The sequence below is a fragment of the Pyxicephalus adspersus genome, chromosome 12 (assembly GCF_032062135.1).
Source record: "Pyxicephalus adspersus chromosome 12, UCB_Pads_2.0, whole genome shotgun sequence".
In the NCBI taxonomy this organism is placed as follows: domain Eukaryota; kingdom Metazoa; phylum Chordata; class Amphibia; order Anura; family Pyxicephalidae; genus Pyxicephalus; species Pyxicephalus adspersus.
This window is the reverse complement of record NC_092869.1, coordinates 31,771,978-31,796,192: the sequence shown is the minus strand read 5'-3', so window position 1 is coordinate 31,796,192 and position 24,215 is coordinate 31,771,978. Positions and strand designations below refer to the sequence as shown.

Below are 24,215 nucleotides of genomic sequence, written 5' to 3'. Positions count from 1 at the left end.
GGTCTTCAGGCATCTTACAGTACATTAGTATTGTGGTTAGTGGGAAGTATGCCACCACACTGCTGGCCAATAGGAAGAATGTCACCCTTATGAATAGCCAAAATTATATTAAACTGACCCAAGAGGCACAAATTACTCCTTGCTAAAGGAACCCCTAGCAACTCTGGAGGAACCCTGGTTGAGAAACACTGATCTAAGCAGTACAGGCAGATAATAAGTGCTAGGAGAAGGCAGCAGAATGCTGTACTTCACAACACCCAGATTCCGTACTCTTGTCAAGAACCTTAAACTCTGATGGAGGCAGCAGACTGGCCCATGAAAGGAGTTTTGCAAATATCCAGATATATAGCCTTGATGGGATGTCAGTCTGAGATGGAAATTCTTATGCTGGCTGCATTTGCATGCTCACTGCCCTAGATCATGCCTACATATGATGCTGAGCCTCCATGACTGAAAGAAGTGAAATCCAATGAATAAAAGGAGCAGGCCAGTAAGGATGGGGAGAAAAAAACCCAGGGAATCCTCGAGCCAAGAAACCATTTAGGATTCATGCAATCCTGTGAAACACAACTCAGACTAGGAGATGGAAGCACAGAACTCCAAGCCAATCTATCTGCTTTGCATGGTGCTATTTAACACTGCATATGCTTGCTGGAGAGAAAAGACTAGGATTGAAGTCATTGGCACGTTGCTGGTCTCAGTCTAGTCATCCACACTGGGGAAATGTCTTTAACCAAGTTTTAGAAGACTTTATCATTAGGAGGGAAGTGGGCAAAACTGCTGCAGAGACACTCCAGTGACAAAGTCTATATTCCACCAAGGCAGCGGTACGCTCAGCATGCTGCTTGCAGAAGTCTAACAGTGTGAACATGCTTACTGGTAGGCAGAACACAAGCAAGAATATAGTGCTGGTGCTCCTTCATTGTACAGTCACAAGTTGGAACAGGTCCTGAACTAGGCTGCAATCACACAACTTATCAGTGTTCATCAGGTACGAGAAAGTTTTTGCGAAGTTCCCTTCAAATGTTCCACAAAACTACCAAAGGTTGTTGTTTGGCCATTGAAAATGGCAGTATCAAATAAAGTGTAACATAGAACTTTGGAAATTGACATTTTCCTAGAAGCAGCACACTCAGTAGTTGGATCAAAGGAGCTAACAAAACAGCCTCTTTTAAGCCTCAATTTGCTTTTATTGGCCAGCAGAATAAGGGGAATCTAAAAAGATTCTGAATATTCAGGTTTAGAATTGTTATGGTTATTATTAATATTATTATTATTATTATTATTAATAATAATAAAAAAACAGTGTGTATATGGTGCCAACATATTACATTAAATAGAGGTTGCAGGTGACAGAGAGATACAGACAGTGACACAGGAGGAGGAGAGGACCCTGCCCTGAAGAGCTTACAATCTAGGAGGTGGGGGAAGTAACACACAATAGGAGGGGAGATATGGAATGGTGGGAGGTAGTTAGGGTTTTAGGAGACAAAGATGGGTAGGCAAGTTTGAAAAAATGGGTTTTGAGGGCTCTTTTAAATGAGCAGAAAGTAGAAGTAAGCCAAATAAGACAAGGAAGACCATTCCAGAGAGTCTGCTCTAGAAAAGTCTTGGAGCCATGTGTGGGACGAGGTAATAGGTGAGGAAGTCATTAGTAGGTCATAGTGGTTAGTTCAGTATCACCTGAGTTCCATAACGAAAAAACAGCAACGTGACGTTTTGGGGGATGCAAAGGCGCCCTTTGTTACGACATAGATACAGAACAGAAAAAGCCAGAGGCACAGATACTGCACAGAGCAATAAACTTCACCCAATCTCACAGCAAATACATTTTCTACCCATTTTAATTTTTCATTATACACATTTTGACCTAAACGAAATGTTTCTGTTATTGGTATTAGTACTTTTGTACTAAACATTTACATTTAGTTTAAACTTTATTTTTAGGTTTACTGATTGTTCAGCTCAATTGTAGCTCTTACCTCCAATGTTCTGAATAAGAATGGTGCTAGCCACAAGGATCTAAACAGAAAAATTACAAATAATATGTCATGGAAAAAAATCAGCAATTACATCTGGCAGTTCTAAAAGGCTGACTGCAGTGACTGCAAATAAAATCCTGTGGTTGTTTGCTTTACAATGGAATCCAAATGACTGTGATTTCTTTAGTCACAAATTACATTTGGGTATTGAGGTTCTTACTGGAAAAAAAACATGTCATTTATGCGTTTCTCTAATTATATAGATGCTTCTAAATATGTGGCACAGAACAAATTCTAATGTAAAATGTTCTTGAAAAAAATCTCTAGGTTTTAAATGGTCTTTCTGGGATTTGTGTTTAATGTTGTATAGAAGAAAATATTTCTAGGACATTCTGATTAAAGTAATGATGATATAAGGTAATACCTTTCCAGGCGAGCCAAACGCAATGAGGCCAAGATCTTCATAGGATGTAACAGCTGTAGACAAAACAAAGAGTTACTAAAAACCCAAACAAGGTAGAACATTCAATTTATAGATTAAGGCCATGAACTAAAAAAACCTGACAATAATTATATATTAAAAATTTAACAGGAGAATTACCAATACATGTCTGACAGACCATAGGCCTGATTCCATAAAGCTCTCCAAGGCTGGTGAGGATACGGTTTCATCAGTGAAGCTGGGTGATCCAGCAAACCTGGAATAGATTTCTTTTTCTAGCAAACGTTTTGAATTCTGGACCAGATCCATTCCAGGTTTGCTGGATCACCCTGCTTCACTGATGAAAGTGTATCCTCCCCAGCCTTGGAGAGCTTTAATAAATCAGGGCCAATGACTTTTGTCATTTGAATTGTATCTGACACTTCTGCTGTGTCAGATGCTATAAACTCCAAAATGTGCAGTGGGTCCACCCAACAACTACTCTATCACTACTATGTCTTTAAATAATGCACTAGCTAGTGGAAGGAACCACGACACCCAATGGGGGACATGCTGACACACCTAAACTATGAAACCAGATAAAAATTCAGCAAAGTAAAATAACTTTACAGTACTTTCAAAATCTTGGCAGATCAAAGTTCAGTCTCTATGTATAATGTATGTCCTAATGAAACCTGAAGGGCAGTCTACCAAAAAGTATGTTCCCATTTAATGTCCTAAAGACACATTTCTATGAGCAAGACAAAAAAAAAACAAATAGGAAAAATAATACAGCTGTCTCTGTCTCTTTAGCTAACCCATAGTGCTCTTGAAATTCACCTTCATATATTAAGTGTTTTCAAAAGAAAAGTATTGATATAGTAAATAAAAATACATATATTACACTATATATAGCATAAAAGTATAAACTAAATTAGGTAAAATCAAATCATAAATAATTATATTTTCTATTCAAAATGATCCTGTTGTAAGAGAAATACATAGAAGTCATGGATGACTTTCTGTTAAAAAAAGCGATTGTCCCACCGTCTTGCTTATCCTCCGACTTTAGTGATTTCAGGGTCACAATCATAAAAAAGGTGCACAAGTAAAAAAAGATCTGTATCATTTCTGTATTTCTGTGCTGTGTCAATGGGCCCGATTTATTAAAGCTCTCCGAAACTGGAGAGGATACACATTCCTCAGTGAACCTGGGTGATCCAGCAAACCTAGATTGGATTTCCTAATAGTAATTTGCTTTTTGTTAGCAAATAATTTAAATCCCAAACCAGATCCATTCCAGGTTTGCTGGATCACCCAGGTTCACTGTATCTTTTCCAATTTTGGAAACCTTAAATAAATTAGGCTCAATAACTCAAAATAGTAAAATCACATGATTTATTTAAAACAGGCATTTTCAGGACATTACAACAATAACTGAATGCCATTTAGCCTGTTTGCCCAATTGTCGTTACTACAGCCAACTCCTGTCTACAAGCATATACACCTGTGACGGCTATATGGCATTTTTTAGGTGTTCTCCTAAAGGGAACAACAGGAGAACATGCCTGTGCAATATGCGATGGCATAGTCACCCATTTTTTAATGGGAGAGGATGACAACAGAATGACAATACAGGAGCATAATTAGGAAGCAATGACAAAGCAGTGTTCTTCTAGCACTTTTTAGGTGGGTGCACAGCGTGGCACTTTTCAGTAACCACCTGGCTGTTTTGGTTGGGTGTACCACCTAGTACTTTTCAGTAAATACCTGAGTAGTTACTGAAAAGCTGGATCACAATACAGGGGCTGCCACCATTCTAAAGCTTCTTCCCACCCAGCATAAAAAATTATTCTGGGGATAATACTGCAGAGTGTGGTCATTCTATAACTGGAAGTCCCTGTACAAGCACCTACTGAGAATACATTAAAAGATTATTTGAAATTTTAGTGACTAGGATTACATCAACATTTAAAGTAGCCTGGCCGTATATTAGGTGTTACTTGCGCTTTTAATACATAAATCAAAACCTCGAAAAAGACTAGAAAATGTTCATGTAATGATTAATACAGGTAGTCCCCAGGTTAAGGACATCCGACATATGTACGCCTTCTAGATACGAACGAGGATGGAGGCTTGAAGGGGGGCAGTTTGCATGACTTGCAGAAGAAATCTTTTGCTAATCACAGCTGAGGTTGTGGGTGATCTTGGGGGGGTAAGCTCTTTCTGCAGCATCTTGTAACTCTTTAATGACCAAGTCAAATTCTACAGTTGTTTCTTTTTTTTTTTTTTGCTTTGTTTGTCATTACTCACAGTGAGGATTTTATACAGTAACGGACACCATGCTGCCTAATAATATGTTGAGACAAACATTTGTCCTAATGGCATTTATTAAAATGTACCTGTTCCAACATACAAATTCAATTTAGAAACAAACCCACAGTCCCTATCTCATATGTAACCCGGGGACTACCTGTACTGCTCTTAGAAGGTAAAACATAAAAAAATAAACATTAAAAGAACTTACCAGTTTGAATGCATAAACGGAGCAACAAGTGAATGGAGTAAGCAGCCAACAGCGCCACTATTAACAGCAGAATACTAGGAAAGAATAAAGAAGACAAAGACAAATGTCATCTTCAGCCAGGCAGGTATTTTTTACATTTTGATTTGTTTTTACAAGAATGTTGCAGTAGTGAAGTAAATGTTTTGCAAACTTAAAAGAAAAAAGCCTGCTAAAGGTGGAAGGCAAACAGAAGTGGAGGACTAATCAGCATTGACTGAATGATCGCTTTTAGTAGGGCTGCCAAACTTCAGTTCTTGAGGACAACACATTGGCCAGGATTCTGAGTAATCTTCTGACCCTTTGTAAACCACCGCTTACTAACTGTACTGCTGTCTGTTCAAAAATATTTAAAATACGTGGCCCTTGAGGACTGGATATGGAGTTCCCTGCCCTTTAGTATGGATCAGCTACAGATAGACAAAAGGAGCAAGAAGAAAGTCAACCCGTGCTGCGTTTAGCTGACCAACAGTGCTCCGCAAATCCTCTCTTGTGTTTTAGTTTTTTACTTAGAAGAAAACTAAGTTAGGTTGGAAAGATATAAATCAACACTACTGTGTTAAGGTGGCAATGTAATGTGAGATCCCTAAGTGAAAACTATCTAAATCCTCCAAATTTAGGGCCAATATAGTAAAGTACAAAGGTTAACCTGGAAGCAACCCTTTCCACCTTAAAGGATACAGTTGAAACTGAGAAATGTTATTGATGTATGAAAAAATATATCTTTATATATAGTCAACATGTTACAAAAAAGTTAAGGTGGATGCAACTAAAAGTATGAGAAAGTTGTGAAAAAAAAACTAAGAATTATAAAACAAATATGGTTAATTGGCAACTGGTCCATAACATGATAGGTATACAAAAAAGAGCACCCAAGAAAGACTGAAAAGGGAGGGATTAAAAAAAAGTAACTAAATATAATACTGCAAAAAATTTTTGACACATAAAATTAATAAAATCTGAAGAAATCTCTGAACACAAGGGACAAGGCCAACAAATCATACTGGATGGTCATAATCTTTGGGCACTCGGTACCTGTAGTGGATTTTTCTGCGTAAACTCAGAAACAATTTTGAAAACCATTGCTTGTGAACACAAATTGGCACTGCATCAGCAAATGCAAGTTAAAGCTTCACCATGCAAAGAAGAAACCAAAAATAAACAAAAATCGAAACTTAGTCCAAAGTCTTTAAATTTGTAATTTTTGAAATACACAGATGTCACTCTATTCTGAGCTAAAGAGAAGGACCTTTGACATGTTATCAAAGTACAGTTGAAAATTTAGCATCCACATTGGTTTAGGGGTGCACTACTAAACATGCCACAGGTATCGGGCAGATATACCTAGGATCGCCCTATTATTGCAGAATGATATAAAGATAATATTGGAGCCACATATGCTGCCATCCAGCAGCATTTAAGGAAAGGCCTTGCCTATTTCAGCAAGACAATGGCAAACCACATTCTTCACATATTACAACAGCACAGCTCTATAGTAAGAGCATGGTGCTAAATTGTCCAGCCTGCAGAGCTGTCACCTACTGAAAATATTTACCGTATTATAAAAATGATAAAGATGACATAAGAAACCTGGAATTGCCGAGAGGCTGAACTATTGTATCAGATGAAAACAGGGCAATATTTCATTTTTAAAACAACAGCAAAGAGTCTTCTTAGTGCTTGGAGATCTGTGGAATGCAAAAAAATTTACCAACTAGCTTTGCTTTATGAAGTTTGTACCTTGGAGCTTTATTTGAATTGATTCTCCAAGAAAAGGTTAAAACGATACACATTATTTAGTGCAAGCCTATTATGAAGCACCTACATTAACATATAGGCATATATATATATATAACATATATAGTTTCAGAACTAGCTGGTTTTGGATCAGGGATCAGCCCCCCCAAAGGGTTTGTAATAATAATAATAGGGGTGCAAATCACTGAAGGACCCTTGACCTTAAAGCGGACCTAAACTCAAATTTTTTTTATTTACATAAAAGGGTAGACAACCCCTTTATTTAAAGTAAATTTTTTTTTTTTTTTTAGTGCACTTTCCCGTCTTAATCGCCACTGACAGAATGGGAGCACAAAGGCACACCGGGATATCTACATCAGGCGTGCCGGGATACCTACGTCAGGCGTGCCGGGAGGACCACGTCAGGCGTGCCGGGAGGCTTTTGGCTGCTCCTTCTGCTCATGCCCTGACCTTGGGCATGCGCAGAAGGAGCTCCTTCTTTAATGGAACAAAAAAAAATTGCCTCTTATGCGTAGTGAGATCGGCAATCTTTTTCCCCCGTTTTCACGCCAGCGCAGTGTAAGATTGGGTGGCAAAGGAAGAAGAACCTGGAAAAAGATACCGGGACGAAGAAACCACCTGACGGATCGACAGATCTGCGCAATTAAATGTGTGTTTTTTTATTTAGAGTTTATTTCCATATTTATAAGTATATATAAGTAGAAGGAAGGATAAGGCATTTATTTTAGAATACATCCTTACAAATTGTCAGGTACATACAGGGTTAAAAAAAAAAACACATTCTCCAGAGGTGAATGGAAATAAGACATGAAGTCATGAAAATAGCTGTAGCATAAAATGCTGACTAGCTTCCTCTTTTATCACATTTCAAAACCACGCATTGAAAAAATAAATCACTGTTCCATAAACCACAAAAAACTAAGCTGGGTTAAAGTATCTTATAATTGTGTATAGGCAGTTGTCACAGTGAGCAAAAAAATCAAGACCACATTATAGGATTTACATTTTTTGAACACTCGCAGCAAACCTTAGTATGGCATTCAGTAACACTTAACAAGGTTTATTATGGTATTTTAAAGCTGAACTGTAAAACGATAAAAGAAACACATTATTGTAGTTCCATATCATCATTTCATACACTGTAATTGGTTTATGTACTTAAATATGACTTGATACTTGTTGTGGACATGTTTGCACTATTAATATACATTTATAGAATGGCATGGTGGTTCGGAGGTCACAAATTTGGCCATTGCAGCGCTAGGTCCCAGGTTCAAATCTCGGCCAGGACACTATCTGCATGGAGTTTGTATATTCTACCCTTGTTTGCATGTATTTCCTCTGTGTACTCCACTTTACCCCACAATCCAAAAACATGCAGTCAAATTATTTGACTACCCCCAAAAATGGCCTTAGACTGTGGTAATGACATATGACTATGGTAGGGACATTAGATTGTGAGTTCCTTAGAGTCTCAGTTAGTGACATGACTATGGCCTTTGTAAAGAAGTGCGTAATATGTCGGTGCTGTATAAATACTGTGTAATAATAATAGTTTATAGTTATTTTTTGTATGAAGTATGAATGTTTATGTGCACTGTAACTATATGATATGATTTATAAATAAAACGTCATATTGGTGCAGTATTTTATGTTTAAATTCCTTTAACTAAATATTTGGAATAATGGTTTTTGGATCCAAAGAATAGGACTTTTTTTTTTTTAAGATTTAGCGTTTGCATTTTATTGTACATGATGTTCAAACCACTTCCTAAATAGAGTGCCATTAAAGATCACTCCGAGCTCACTGATATTGCTTTTCCCCATACTCCCCCATTCTCACCCTATATAAACTCCAATCCATCAATACCAGAACTTGATCAGAACAGAAGGTTGATTATTGCCCACTCTTTCATGTGACTGTGTTAAAGTCTGGTGGTTGGTCACTCATATCAACTTGAAACACTTGACCATGGGAAAAGGTCACATGCTCATCTATATTTAAAAGTTCTGGGTATTTCAAAGTATCTCCAATGGTGCTAGGATGATGCAAAAACATTTTTTGCCATGGATTACTGCACTCCGAATACACAAGGTACAATATCTTACGCATTTAATACCTGAAGCCAATAATTCCTGTGCTAGCCATTGCAAAAGATAACCCTAGGATTCCACTTCCCATGATGGCATTCATTAGATTGAAGACCGAAAAGCCAAAGGAGGCTCCGGAGGACGTCCTGGTCTGTGCTCGCTGCAAATTAGAAAAAAAAAATGTCAACTCCAAAAATCAGGCAAAACAAAGTATAGCTCACAGTATGTACATAAAGCAGACCTGTCATGAAAGAATTACAGGGAGATGCCACTGCTGACCCCTATTTTAAAAATGCTGATTGTCTCACTGGTGTTGCTTTTTTTAAGCCCCTTTGCCTAGGGTATGAATGCAGCTAATAGAAGTCAAAGAAAATTCATAAATCCTTCTTTCTATATTTGTTTTAGATCAGCCATTAAGTTCTAAGGCCAAAGTATAAGCAAAACATCCAAAAGATCATCCCAGATTTCCTTGAGTGACCTTTGAAATAAATGTAGAAAAAAACATTTCTTCAAGGGAAAGGCATTAATATTTACCTTTCTGGTGACCTATTCCACCTAGCTCCCCTCTCTTCCATCAACAAATCCAACATAGGACTATCAGCAATCTATCCCTATGTACAGGGCTATGTGATATGCTGGCACTATATGATTATATGATAATAATATACTTACAGGAATTTGCCGCTTACTACACGCTTTATATTATTACTAAACAGTATTTATATAGCGCCGACATATTACGCAGTGCTGTACATACATAAGGGTAGCAAATGACAGACAAAGACAGACAAAAAGCAGGAGAGGACACTCCTCCTAAATGTACAATCAGATTGAAGAGTTCATGGCAAGCTTTATTCTACATCACTGCACTTTGCATTATTAAGAAATAACCAGGAATAAAATAGTTTTTACCAAAAAGCTGCACAAACACAAGGTGGGATTTATTAGATAAAATTTTGACAAACTTTGAGCTTGTCTAAGGCAAATGCAGCTGACATTTGTTTGGAACGGATTTGTAATGGCCTGCAATCATTGACAGCTGCCTGCAACTGATTTTTTACTACAATTTTGTGGGATCTTTTTTCTTGTTGTATATTGGTCTAGTGATAGTTTATGACCCAAGTTGCAATGGAAGGGTAAATTCACACTTACACATGCATTCTATACATGTTAAAGGGGTGTTCTATTGATTTCTATGGGCTCCCATTGCACTTGACTCTGGATGGCTGTATTGGCCAAGGGTCAGTTAAGTTTTTTCTTTGGTAAACCGGACCCCTAGAAAATAGGTAGATCCACCTACATACAACTGCGCCCCCATAGCCCATTTCATAAGCCAATCTAGGTTGTGGCACAGGCACCAATATCATTCCATACAATGCAAGACCAATAGGCAAAAAAAAAGAAAACCTCAATCACTGCATTCCTTCTACCAGTATGACAAGCATGCTAAGTATTTCATTTGTTAATTAACACAGGGAAATCACATAAAAGCACAGTCATCATTAACAAATGTGAAGCACCAAAAGCTGTATGGGTGTAGAGTAACAAACACTACCTGGTCACATTCTGCTTGCTTCAGGCTAATATATGTAAATGGTTTGTTAAACCAGCCAACAATCCAGTATATCCACAACAACCATTATTACCGAGATCTTTGCAATGAATTCCTAGCACTGCACACCTACAGTAGCCATTATGTGTGTCCTACACTTTCTTTGTGCAATTAATTTAAATAATATGGAAAAAACGTGCCCTTTAAAAAAAAAGGGATGGTGGAAGCACCCAAAACTCCCAGTTAGTCAATAGCAGTTAGAAATAATGACATGGAGATATATTGGTATAGCTGTTCCAAAACAGAAACAACAATCTTAAAAGACCTTCAAACCACTATTGGATGGACCCGGCTTAAAAACAATATATGAATATGCAATTAGAAGTATTTTAGAAAGCACAGCCAAAACAACTGACCTATACAAATATCTGAACATGCAAAGCCTGCAGAGCTTGCAAAGTTGACTATTCATGTTGGTTATAAGGAACAGCTGAGAGAAGTGATAAGAATTCTGCTTGATTTTGCCAAAAACATCTGTGGAAGTGTTCACATTTATATTAGTAATATTGGTTTCTGCAGACAAAGGTAACAGATTGTGTAATGGTTTCTAAATGTTTGTTGGCCAAAAAATAACCAAATGTTTGTTCTGTTAATGTTCTGCTATTGTTCTTTGATTAGTCTTTATTTTACTGTATTGGTTTATGCACTGCATTTTGTTATGTCTTTACTTATTAAACACTATAAAAAGTGTAAGCTGAGCTAAGTAGAAATGGTGTAACTTGCTAACCCAAAAACGCTGCTATAAACATTGTGATTTCTAAGACATCCCGGTCTGGAGTGGCAGCGGGTGACACAGACAGGACTAAAAGAAGCAGAAAAATAACTGCAGCTGTCAAGGTTAACAGTGCGTGCACGTGGTGGCAATCTACCTGTGATTGTGTGTTTAGCAAAGGGTAACAAATCCTTTTAATCCTTTTGATCGTCTTGGGTAAAAATCTAATTTCGTGTCCCTTGATATCAGTAAGGCTAGGTATAAATGTGCAATAATTGTTGTTAGAAAACTAATGACTAACGACAGATCAACGATTATTTTGAGCGATTGTATAGTGCACAATGCGGTCACGATACGATTATTCAAATATAATCCACCAATAATGTACACACACTGGATACAATCAATGCAGGAAGTGACGTGTACCGGAGAAAGTGTACCGCAGAATATTCCACGATCACTGAATGACCGTACACACAATAGGCAGCGAACGATCTCGCCCAAACAGATCTGCCAGGAAAGTCGTTCTTTTCTAGCGACATCCCTCATTCATTGGCGTTGTTGTGCACTTTTTTTGTTATGAATATCGAATGATAGGTCATTAATCGTTCGTTTCCTACGACAATTATTGCACCTGTGTACGTAGCCTATGTCGGCCTAAGGCTATGTACACAAGCGCAATATTTATCGTTGGAAACGAATAACAACCGATCGTCCGATAATCGTTAACAAAAATGGGCACAACGACTGGTCAACAACGACGAATGAGAAATGTGGCTGGAAACAAACGATCGTCACGGTGGATTTGACTGGGTGACGATCGTTCGCTCTTTTGTGTGTACGGTCGTTCAGCGATTGTGGATGGTTCTGCAGTACATGTCACTTCCTGCATCGTTCAAACGATCGTATCTAGTGTGTGTACATTATTGGTGGATTATATTTGAACGATCGTATTGTTACAGCATGTACGGAATTGTGCACAATACGATCGTTCAAAATATTTGTGACTAATTGTTGATCGGTCGTTGTTTTTTTTAAAACAGTGAATATTGCACGTGTGTACATAGACTATGAGATGGTCTTTAGCAATCTGCTGTGTTGGATAACCAATGACTATTCATTAATGATTTCTATTGTATTACCATTGTACAGGTGAGGTACCTTGTGCTCGTCCCCTTCTACTCCCCCCAACAGGTCAGACTGGGCTGCTCAGCAGGGAGACAAGCACCATGTCAATACAACCATTGTTTTACAATGGTCACCAAAAATCCATCCCCAACAATTGGTTTGCATATCAGTAATTGCCAGCAAAAGCTATTCCCTTCATCATACGTTTATCACCTCCATAAGGGAATAATAAAACATGACAACAATCAAAGCAACAAAATAAATAATTATTTGTAATTCAGGAGAATCATTATTTGTCCGTCCTTTAATTGCCTGTTTTGTAAAAATCAAATTTGGTATCCCTTGATATCAGTAAGGCTAGGTACACACATGTAATACCTGTTGTTAGGAAATGAACGACTTAACTAACGATCAACGATTATTTTGAATGATCGTAAAGTGCACGATTCTGTACATGCTGTAACAATACGATCGTTCAAATATAATCCACCAACAATGTACACACACTAGATAAAAAAATCAAAGAAACAACAACAAAATAAATATTAATTTGTAATTCAGGAGAATCAATATCTGTCCATCCTCCAAACACCTGCACAGCACAAAGGGGGAATATTACTTTAAACAATTTTTGAACTGTCAATATAACCTTCACATCCCCCTTTGAAAAATATTAGAACTATACGGTGAAAGGTGACTCAGCCGATGCCTACTTTGTGAGACATTTCACATCTGACCAACAGATGTCCAACATCTGACCAACAGAAATCTCCTACGAGAAAAATATGAAGGTTGCTATTGTTTGCTATCCCTAGCTTTGACCTGGAAGAAGCACACAAGCGCAGTCATGTTCTGTGTGCTTGTTCCAGATCAGAAAAAGAGTATTTTTAAGAATTGAATCAACATGAAAGCCAAGTGAATATCATTTTCATGTCAGCTTAAAACTGTGAACAATGGCAGTATTCCTATTGTGTGTCAATTCCTCCACCTCCTACATTGTAAGCTCTTCTGGGCAGGGTCCTCTCACCCGTCTGTAATTTGCAACCCCTATTTAATGTACAGCCTTGCGTAATATGTTGGCGCTATATAAATACTATTTATTATTAATAATAATAATAATAATAATCAGGTGGGACCCCAGCCATGAGAGGGATATTCGCTCTGTTTTAAATAAATTGCAAGTTAAATAAAATCTTTGCAACAGTTCATAAAAAGAATCAAAATGACTGAATGGTTAAAAAGTTTATTGAAAGTTTCCAGCACCTCCATGCTATGCGCTATCGTCTGTACCTAGGCTTTGCCCCCTGACTAGCATTATAACACCCTGGCCATTAATAATGGGACTCAATGGGTTAATGATCATAAGGCTGGCATATATATCCCAATAATAAATGAAGAAATAGCTGTAGCAAGGAGACCACTCCTCCCCTCACCTCTCCTGCATAGAAAGAAACATAAAATACTCACATGGCTTCCCAGCAGAGGAGCTGTCTCATCCTGGGCAGACACGTGGTGCCCATATTCTGTGTTAATGCTGTACCCTTCAGTGGGCATGGTGCTCTGGTGGAGGTTATTAGCACAGAGCAGCCATACACAGCAACACTCAGCTTCCCTGTACACAAATATGTGGTCAGCTGTCCCTAGAGCCACTTCCTGTTTACTGACTAGTCATGTGACACCCGGCGCGCCTGCTTCTTACGTCACTCACCTGCCCTTACTGCCCATAGTCAGTGGATGATGACGTGAACAAGCATGGAGAAGGACAAGCATGAGGTGAGGATGAGAGGTGCTGTAGTCTGGGGGGGTCAGGGAATAACTCCCAGCATGCTCTGCTGTGAGAGAAGGGTTGGGGTGTAGGAAAACATATATATGGCAGCATAACACAATGGTATAGTACTAGAGTTATGGAGGGTTTATTTTCCAAGTATTGAAGCAGCTGGATCATCATTTGCAAGGAAATGGGCAGTATGTTTAAATAATGATAAATGACATCAGCCAATGTTATTATTAATAAACAGGATTTATATAGCGCCAACATATTATGCATATGCATAACATACATTGACACAGGAGGAGAGGAGCTTACAATCTAAGAGGTGGGGGAAGTATCACTCAATAGGGGGGGTTATGATCGGTACGGTATTTGTATAAAATAGTGTAATGACTTTTCTTTAAGGTGAACCTGGGCTTTGTTCATGCCGGATAAAGTAACAGGGTCACTTTAAAAAACTTTTAGTGCAGCAGCATATGCTGCCCCCCTCCATTTACAACCCTTCCATTGGCTGAGCTGTTGTTTACATGGGGTTGTGCTGATTGGCTCAGCACTGTCCTGTGATGTGAGTCATATGATCTTCCATACTGGGAAGCACCAGGTATTTGCATCACAATGCCAAACGGAAGGGCAAAGGAAAGGTATGGTGGGGAAAGGTGAAATAAAGTGGTTGATTTGCCCTAAATGGACACAATTAAAGAGGAAGTAAATTCAAAACTGCCTAATACAAAAAAAATATACTTACCTTAAATCCCACAGAGGAGTGGATCGGTCCGGAGGTTTCTTCCATCGGGTCCCGCGTCATCCCAGGATCAGTCATCGGGCTGGCACGCTAGGTGCTGCCATCTTCTCTCTGTTCTTCCAGGTACTTCTTCCTACATCACCCGACGCAGGCGTGAGATCGGGTGATGTAGTTTGGGGAAAAAACTTGCCCAATCTCACTGCGCATGCGTGAGATCTGCGTTTTTTTCCCCTTTTGATGAAAGGGCTCCTTCTGCAAATGCCCGAAGTGCTCAGGCATGCGCAAAAGGAGCACCCAAGAGCCGCCTGGGATGCCTGACGTAGGTATCCTGGGAGGCCCTGTGCTCTCATTCATTCCTGATCTCCTGGATGATCAAGAATTAAGGGGGCTTGCTGCACCCATTTTTTTAAACAAAAAAGGGTATTGCACTTAAAAAAAAAAATTAAAAAAAAAAAAATTTTTACCTTACATAAAAGAGTTGTCAACCCTTTTATGTAAAGTGAAAATTCTGAGTTTAGGTACGCTTTAAGCTTTGCTTGACTGTGGACCTTTACCGTTCCCTAGGCATCTAAAGGTGGTGATACTTCCATAATTCTGCCAATCAGACATTTGTACAAAACATGCCCCCACCCCCAATTATTATTTTTTTTTTTTTTCTAAAGCCAACTCAATCTCTACCATATCACCACTGATCTATAGGGTAAGAACTGGTAAATGTCTGTCACAGGATGGTCAGAAGCATTTTTGTTGGCATTGACCTTGTATGAGAGGCAGGAAGGCGATTATCACAGGAGGAAAATTAGGGCTCTGGGGTCAGCACAACAAAGTTTTTGGTTACTTTTTATCTATTTTTTATGTTCATAATTTTTTTTCTTCATTTTAGGAATATTAAACGCTGGTATTACTTAACAAACCTTCTGCACAGCAATGGGTTTGCTGCCTTAAATAAGGCAACCCCTAAACCCATTCCAAGGTCTGCTGCTATATTTTCATTTATTACATTCCAGAGAAGAATCTTCTCCACCATGGCCCAGCCTCAAGACAACAAAGAGGAAATGTTCTCTCTTGATCCTAATGTTCAGGGAATGACTACACTTGACCGCAATGCCTTCTCTAAAACCATACAAGTTCCTGTGATCAAGGTGAAGAAAGAAGTTATTCATATTGTAATGAAAAATCTGAAGAACAAACTGATGAAGAGGCCCAAATTAAAGACAATTATTGATATCCCCAATGATGAGGACCATAAAAAGATTGCACTGGACCCATCCTTGGTCACATCGGAAGATGCGTTTGATGAGCGGGATCATGAGTTCTTCAAGAAGTATGATATTAGTCCTCAGATATTACAGGCTGATCTGCAAATGGTTTATGACAACTTTAAGACTGATGAGATCCTGAAGGCGGTTTTACCCAAAGGTCAGGATGTCACAACTAGCTTCACCCGTATAGGACACATCGCTCACATGAATCTCCGGGATCACCAGCTACCTTATAAGAATTTGATTGGTAGGTATTGGGTCATAGGTGCTTTATAACAGTGGTCGCCAACCTTTTCAGACCCACAGACCAGTAAATTTACCAGCTCCAGATTGCGCATGCACGAGGAGCCGGGTGTCACTCAAAGGGGAAGAAACTTCCTCCATAGTGATGTCATCATTCCAGAGACAAAACCTGCCCACCACCCTGAGCCTGCGATCTATATGGGGGACATGGTCCTCGGCTCTGGGAAGGTGGCCAAGATACCATGATGAAAAAAAAAGCATAAAAGGGACCTTGGGCATCTAGAATTTCCTAAAAAAATGGGCGGTAAGCTGCTCTCAGGCGTATAACAAACTGCTGCTATGCATCCATGAGCAGCGAAGCAAACTGCAGGTTAATACATTTACATGCACCAAATGGTTCCCAACCACTCCCAGTCTGTTAAAACGTAGCATGGTTAAGCTTAGGTACAATGAAGCAGTTTGCTGCAAGTCTGAAATGGTCCTAAGGTTAGTTTCACACTTGTGAAGCATTTACTGCTTCCTCACCACAGGAACAATTGCCTTTTAGGAGACATGACAGGGTAGTGTCTCCCTGTGGCAGCTCCATAAGGAATGTGCAAGGGGATGGTGAGTGGTTCTGGTACTACCAGCTCTCAAATCTGCAGAGATTCTTTAGGAATCAGTGCTGTGGTTCAGGTGTTCGAGCACCTGGCAAGGTGCCAGTTGCAGGGGGTGTGTACGTGTCCTGTGTCGGGGCAGTGACCCAAAACAAATGTAAGTAAGGGTAAACAAGTAAGGGTACGTACACACATCAGATGATTCTCACCCGATAATAACCTCGGCTGGTATCGGACGAGAATCTGGCGTGTGTCTGAAGTCTTTCATTGATCCATTCTGGCAGATCAAGGAAAGATCATAATAGAGCAGAACGGTGCTGTATGTACATCGCTCATTCAGTCTTTTGTCTTTGGAAAGGATTGTGAAAGATCCTTTCCAACGACAATTATTGAATGTGTGTACGCGGCCTAAGTCAACTTCTATTTAGTGAGTTTTATTACTATTATTAATAGTAATAATACACAGTGTTTTTTATAGCACCAACATATTACGTAGCGTTGTACATTAAATAGGGATCGCATTTACTTCAAGTATTGGAAGTATTACATCAGAATGACAAACTGGGAACAGGTAAATCAGCCTCAATATTTTTGCAATACTGGATCATTTATTTTTGTAAATGAGCCTTTCACTCTCAAGTTTTCTGCATGACCGCATAATTTACTTATTCGTGTTTGTAATGTGGACTGTTTGTTTCTTCACAGGGCAAGTAATCCTGGATAAAAACCCCGGCCTGGCCTCCGTTGTAAATAAAATCAACATTATTGACTCAGCGTATAGAAACTTTCAGATGGAAGTGTTGGCTGGCGAGGAAAACATGATAACAAAGGTTTGTGATAATTCTCAAAGTAACTTCAAATCTGCATTGTATGTAGATAGAGAGTGGCTGTAGGAGATTAGCAGTGCTGAGAGTCAAAATAGATACTGGAAAATGGGTAAAAACATTATCTATTGGGGGGGAACATGGCAATTGTTAAAGATATGCATTGACTTTACAAAGTTAGGGTTTACAACTTCTGCATTTGGGGATCTATAAGCCCTTGTCAGATTTTTAATACACAACCTCCATTCTCTAGAAATGGCAATTGCTCGAGGTCAGTAGTGTAAGATCATATTCGATGTCCTGATTCTTCAATAGCTACATGCTTGTTTCTGTTCAGTGGCTCAGGTTAACAACCCCCTGGTCTTGTATTTTCACAAACAAGTCAACACAGACTTCTATCTTGAAATATTCTATCTGTAGCACTAGATTAGCCTAACTCTAGGCAGCATAGTGGCTCAGTGGTTAGCACCTTTGTTTAAATCTTAACCAGGACTCTATCTGCATGGAGTTTGCAGGTTCTCCATGTGTTTGTGCTGGTTTCCTCCCACATTCCAAAAAACATGCTGTTTGGTTAATTGGCTTTCCCCAAAACTGACTTTAGACTGTAATAATGACTAAGGTAGGGACATTAGATTGTTAGCCTGTTTGCGGGCTAGCTAGTGATATGACTATGAACATTGTAAAGCGCTGCTCAATATGTTTGCGCTATATAAATACTGTATATTTATTAATCATAATCATTTGGATAAAAGATAGGGTTAGAAAAGATTTCACATGAATACCCAAAACTTTAGGAGAGCACTTCAGATCTGGGTCACAAACCAATCCCAGCCCATAGATTACCCCAAGATGTTTGCCTATATCTTTCTACTGTGAGCAATATCCACATTACATAAAGGGAAACAAGGAGATATGGTTGAAACCAGTCAGTCTACCTGCTTGGTTCAACCAGTTTTAAGGTCTCACTGGTAACAAAAGTGACCTAACTAAAGCTGCCTGTAGTCATCTCCTGGTACCTGCTATTTGGGACTAGATATGTTGAACAATCTACTTGCTTTAAATCTCTAAATAAATGACGACTATCTGTTCTTCTAGGTGAAAGAAAATTATATCACATATGAATTTGATTTTTCCAAAGTATACTGGAATTCAAGGCTTGGGACAGAACATGATAGAATTACTGGACTTCTAAAGAGCGGAGATGTTGTGTTTGATGTGTTTGCAGGAGTCGGGCCCTTTGCCATTCCTGCTGCTAAAAAGAACTGCATTGTCTACGCCAATGACTTAAACCCAGAGTCATATAAATGGCTGATACATAACTGCAAGCTAAATAAAGTGCAAAAGAAAGTGCAGGCGTATAATGTTGATGGACGAGAGTTCATTGGGACTGTAATAAAGAAAGAACTATCAGAATATATCAAGTCTTTCAACACAGAAACGAAGAACAATCTCCACATCATTATGAACCTGCCAGCAATGGCTGTGGAATTTCTTGATGCGTTCAGGCACCTTCTGGACATGGAGCATTGTAATGAAGCAATCCTGCCAACTGTACATTGCTATGGCTTCTCTAAGGATGAAAACCCAGAAAAGGACATTAAGGACATGGCAGAGAAATATTTAGGAACCGTGTTGGAAAGCTGCTCCGTTCATCTTGTAAGGAACGTCGCCCCTAATAAGGAGATGATGTGTATAAGCTTTAAGTTGCCAGCTAAGGTGCTTTTTGCAAACCAAATAGTTGCTGAAGGTAAGTACAGCAAGGTAAAGAATGGACAAATGAATGTAAATTTTGCTCAATGCCACTTTCTGAAAATGCAATTTGCTTACTTTGTAATGCTTACGCTCTACCTTCTGTATGCGCTTAGTCACCAATAAGTGGGCATATCTGGAAAGTGTCTTCATTCTTGATGTTGGTTGGTGACTCAAAACTTTGAAGCCAAAGGATTAGAATCTTAACTTGTATTTTTTTTTTAATGTTTTCCTAAACGAGAACATTTAAAGTCAACTTAAAGGATCATTGCAATCAGCCAATCAGTGAACACAGATCTTTTATAGCAGTCGTCATTAGCCACTATGGAGATAGGCGTTTTAACATCTTATACACATCTGACTCAGTAGTCTGTGACAGAAGCATCCTGATCCAGGGTAATAAAGACATCTTTACTTTTTAAAAAGATTTGGTGAATTCAGGGTAAAAATGATACCTTGTGTATCCCAACCCAGCAATCACTTTTTACTGTCCTCTATACACCGTGTTGGATGGTGTCCATGTTTAAGGTACAGAGACTCTCATCGATCTTGACTCCGACATCATTGCGGTTTGCTGTAGTGATGTAGAATTCTGGGGGTGAAACTACAGCACATTGCGGGGGTACATCTGATCCTCCTTGAAGTATTAAATGCTGGCAGAAGATGGAGGATGTAGCAAAAGAGGCATTTGCTCCTGGAAAGGTGAGTATAGTACCTCTGGAATATGCTTTTACAACAAGGTTTTTCAGGACTAGAGAAGGTGCAGTGTGCTAAATCCACTTAGCTTTTCTCTTTTATATACAGTTTGGCAAAAATCTTTCTGGAGAATGGCAGCAACGACAGCCACATCCAGTCTCCTGTTTAAATTAGATTGAAGTAGCCCTATAGACTAACATTGCACCGACTTCTTTAATTCAAGGACCAGAAGTGGTTGGCTAACCATACCAATACTTTTTTTTTTGCTCTGGCAGAACACGGATTGGCTGCTCCAATTCATACTCATCGTTTTATTCTGCTGAATACGTCTTTGATTTCTGTTTGCTTAAGTACAATATGTTATCAATGGCAATGGATTCCCAAGGCAGCTAGTAAAGCAGCTGCCTTTTAATCCTTTCCAGCTCTGTCATGCCAGGAACACTCTGTACTGGAACAGCAAGTGTCGGCACTGATGACATCTGATTTCCTTCTATAACCTGCACAGTATGGACATCACTCATGCTGTGTTTGAAGGGAATTAATGCTAACTAGCTAACTTGTTTGTTTGGTATCAGAATAGATAGTCAATCAATGTGTACTACTATACGCTGCAATTGATACATGGTCTAACAGGAGAAAAGGCTGCATGACCCAAATGTAGATCAAAAATCATTTAAAAGGTCTCAAAAACCTGACATGCTTGTAAAATCGTTGGAGATTTTCTGACCTGATTGGGGTTCTTTTGATTCTGTGCTCAGTGCAATTCCTATTTAATTCTGTTTAAAATAAAAGATCCAAATTTGGGACATATTGAAAATTAAAATATGATCTGACTTTAGTGTTACGGATCCAGCATGGTCTGCATGCTAGTGTGTCTAATGAGCTATGATACGTTATGTCAGATGCTCCACGTTGGTATGAAACATTTCTGTTACTCCAAGCCCTGTCATTTCCAAAACACCAACCCAGCGCTGCTTATAAGAACATGATGTCCTCAATGTGGACGTAGAGGATTTACTGGACACTTGTCCAATCCGAGGCTAGTACAGGATACAAACACCACACAAGTCCTAATTTAGCAGGACCTGTAAACAAGTCGGGTCTGATTAACCAGGAAAAATAATGAGCTTCTGAAATTTCCCCTTTCAACTGTAGAGCAATTTGTTTTCTCTTACGTGCCTCCTTTTATCACAGTTTCCATAGATCGGAATAGGAGACATTCTAAAATGATGTTTTTTCTGGTATAGAGGTGCTATGTTTTGGGTAGCCATATATCATATACCTTTACCAGTTGCTTCCTCACACCCCTGGTTCATTTTGGGCTTCCATTACATTCCCCCTCCCCCTCCAGAACGTGATCACTAGGTAAAAAAAAAGGGATAATTTACCAAGCAGAATTAGCAATAAAAACCTCATAGGGGTTCTAATCCCTACCTCACCCCAAATAAGTAGGTTTGTTTATTGCAGAAGAGGCAAAATGTGAGGGACTTCTACCTGTAAGCAGATTCTTTGTGATGGACCCTGCGACTGGAATCCTGGCCAGCCAACTGAGACATACTCTCACACTTTAAAAATGAGAGAATTTCTTGCAAAGCAGATACATAAATTAAGTGGTTAGGGGCATGTTTTTTGCCATAATGCTGTTTGAGTGTAGCCAGGGTGCATTTTCTGAATGCCACTGGCTAATTATTATAAATTAGCCTTGGTGCTCCTCTATAGCAATGCTGGGCTTTGCAACACAATAAAAAAAATATTCTATGTGTCTTCTCCAAAAACATAAAAAGCCTATACAGTCTACTGTAAGCCCAGGTAAGGATACAGATGCATTCCTCGGAGCTGTATAATTAACTGCTTTGGTGGCCACTCAACATGGATCCAGAAGACAAACTCAAAAGGCTTAGAAAAGGTGTTGGCACCAGCAGATGATGCATAGCTGCAGAGAAGTAATATGAACATTAGGTCCACTTACAGTATAACTAGCAGTGTTTTCACCCTAAACAAATATTAATCTCTACTATGAAAAAGAGAAATAAAAAAAAGTTGTTTTTTTTTTGAGGAGGGAATTTAATGCTTTCACTGTATTCTTATAATTTTTTGAGAATGGACAATAAATAATAAAAAACCTGAAAAACTAAAAGTATAACCGGTGTGTGCTTACATTTTAGGTGAGCCAGCGCCAAAACGAATTCGAACAGATGAAGAAAGCGTCACCGAGAAGGTGCCAGTGGAGTAGTTGTGCTACTTGCTAAGGAAACTTTTATTTTTGAATTTTATTTTTACACACACTGAAGTAGTAGTGTGCTTCATATGTATTATTACATTTTAATAAAAGAATTACAACTATGAAAGCTTTGTAGGTGTCTTATCACTTCCATGGTTGATCTAAATATATATATATATATATATATATATATATATATATATATATATTTATTATACACCGCTTTCAGGGAAACTAGAGGTTTTTACAAAAAAGCTAAAACTTCACAGGGTTAGCTGTCCGTTCTCTGCTTTATTCTTCAGCTGTGTCCTGTAAAAATACCTGAATTATACATGCTATTCACAGTGCATTAGTAATTGGCAAAAAGTTGTAGCCACATGTTGTGGCTGCAGGCAAATATACAATAAATATTTGTATGCAATATACTTGTAAAGCTAAAGAATACAGTTTATGTAATCTTAAACTTAAAATAAGTCCATTGAAAAATTATTTTGTGTGTCTCATCTTTAGGGCAAGACTGTGTGTCCTTTTATGTATGGTAAGGCATATACAGGAGCCTCAAATCTGAAAAATAATAGCTGCCATTCACCTTTTCCTTTGCTTGGCTTAATCCAGGTTTCAGTGGCAGCCTTTGTATGTCTGTCTGTCCAGGTTTCTTATTGTGTTCTGGCTGGGCTTTACACCTGGGAGGAGAGTAGTTATATCACAGTTTTATGGTGGTCTCTAGCTTCAGTATTTAGGTCACTGACCTATATGCAAAATGCATCATAATTGTATATATATATACACACACATTTTTTTGTGACTGATGCACTTTAAGCTGTTCAACAGGTCCACAGCTTGGAACTCCAGTGTAGATGGTTCGGAAAAAGTTAAATACAGAAGAGCTCAAAGCTATATTAACCAAATAATGTATATAGATAAGGGGCTACAACTGCAAATGTCATCGAAGGGCCACTAATATTCAGTAAATAAAATGCTACAACAGACTGTCGGAGAACAGAACCTGTGCAGGAAGACAGAGATTGATGGTATATAAGACTGCTAGAGATTGCTGGTATATGAGACTGCTAGAGATTGCTGACCTGGCTGCTAATAAATCAACACATCGGCTGCTGACTGATGGGATCCCAGGGTCATATCGCAGGCACCAAAGATCTGCAGGTTGGATGGCACATAGTTGTCATCGCTATGGTCCCAACTATTTGTGTGGAGTTCATAGGGCCTGGACGTGCTTGAGACAGTTTTATACCCAGTAGAGAAAAGATAAAGGGTACATACACTCATTAGATTTTTGTTCTTGGAAAGGATCTTTCAATATACATACAGCGCCGTTCTGCTGTATGGAGAGAGGAGGGGGAGAACAAACGAGCGGCATTGTGTTTGTTTCTCTTTTTTGTGTATTTGCCAGGACAGATCCATGAATGACGTCGGACAGCTGCTGTACATGTCAGATTCTTCTCCAATACCAGTCTTGATGCGAGAATCATTTGACAAGCGTATATAGCCAAACTCACAAGACCTATCCAGTGGTGATATACAGAATGATTGTGCGGTTTGAGCTATGGCAAGTTGTTTTTACCATTTCAATTGCATAGAAGTCAGAACAATGGAGGAAATTACAATAACCACACACGCGCAGCTGTAGTCATTGGTGGCACCAGATTTTCCAGAAAACCACCTCCTGTATGTTTGGTTTTATGCATTAAAGTGTTCTTATCATCCATTAAAAATTCCAGGGGAAAAAAAGGCATTTCCCAAAATTTTAATGTATTTTGGAAGGCAAATGTAAACTATACCATTACCTGTATCTAAACACAAGAACAAAAATGTAATTTATTGCA

General features: G+C 38.8%; 2 protein-coding genes across 4 annotated transcripts in view; one reads left to right on the top strand and one right to left on the bottom strand.

Moving 5' to 3' along the window:
* Nucleotides 1-13,890, bottom strand: part of SLC38A6 (solute carrier family 38 member 6) — a 62,548-nt gene extending 48,658 nt beyond the window's left edge. For all 3 annotated transcript variants that reach the window (XM_072429100.1, XM_072429101.1, XM_072429098.1), the window contains exons 1-5: nt 13,735-13,890; nt 8,845-8,975; nt 4,931-5,004; nt 2,407-2,459; nt 1,983-2,022 (exon numbers count right to left, since the gene is read on the bottom strand). In XM_072429100.1, coding sequence (XP_072285201.1) covers nt 1,983-2,022; nt 2,407-2,459; nt 4,931-5,004; nt 8,845-8,975; nt 13,735-13,821 — 385 coding nt within the window. In that variant the 5' untranslated portion in view covers nt 13,822-13,890. The remainder of the gene's footprint in view (nt 1-1,982; nt 2,023-2,406; nt 2,460-4,930; nt 5,005-8,844; nt 8,976-13,734) is intronic.
* Nucleotides 13,891-13,950: 60 nt separating this feature from the next.
* On the top strand, nt 13,951-22,498 carry TRMT5 (tRNA methyltransferase 5). The gene is made up of 5 exons (XM_072428298.1): nt 13,951-14,040; nt 15,664-16,289; nt 17,587-17,711; nt 18,801-19,452; nt 22,316-22,498. The coding sequence occupies exons 1-5, from the start codon at nt 14,036-14,038 to the stop codon at nt 22,381-22,383; spliced, it is 1,476 nt and encodes a 491-aa protein (XP_072284399.1). The 5' UTR covers nt 13,951-14,035; the 3' UTR covers nt 22,384-22,498.
* Nucleotides 22,499-24,215: the final 1,717 nt, after the last annotated feature.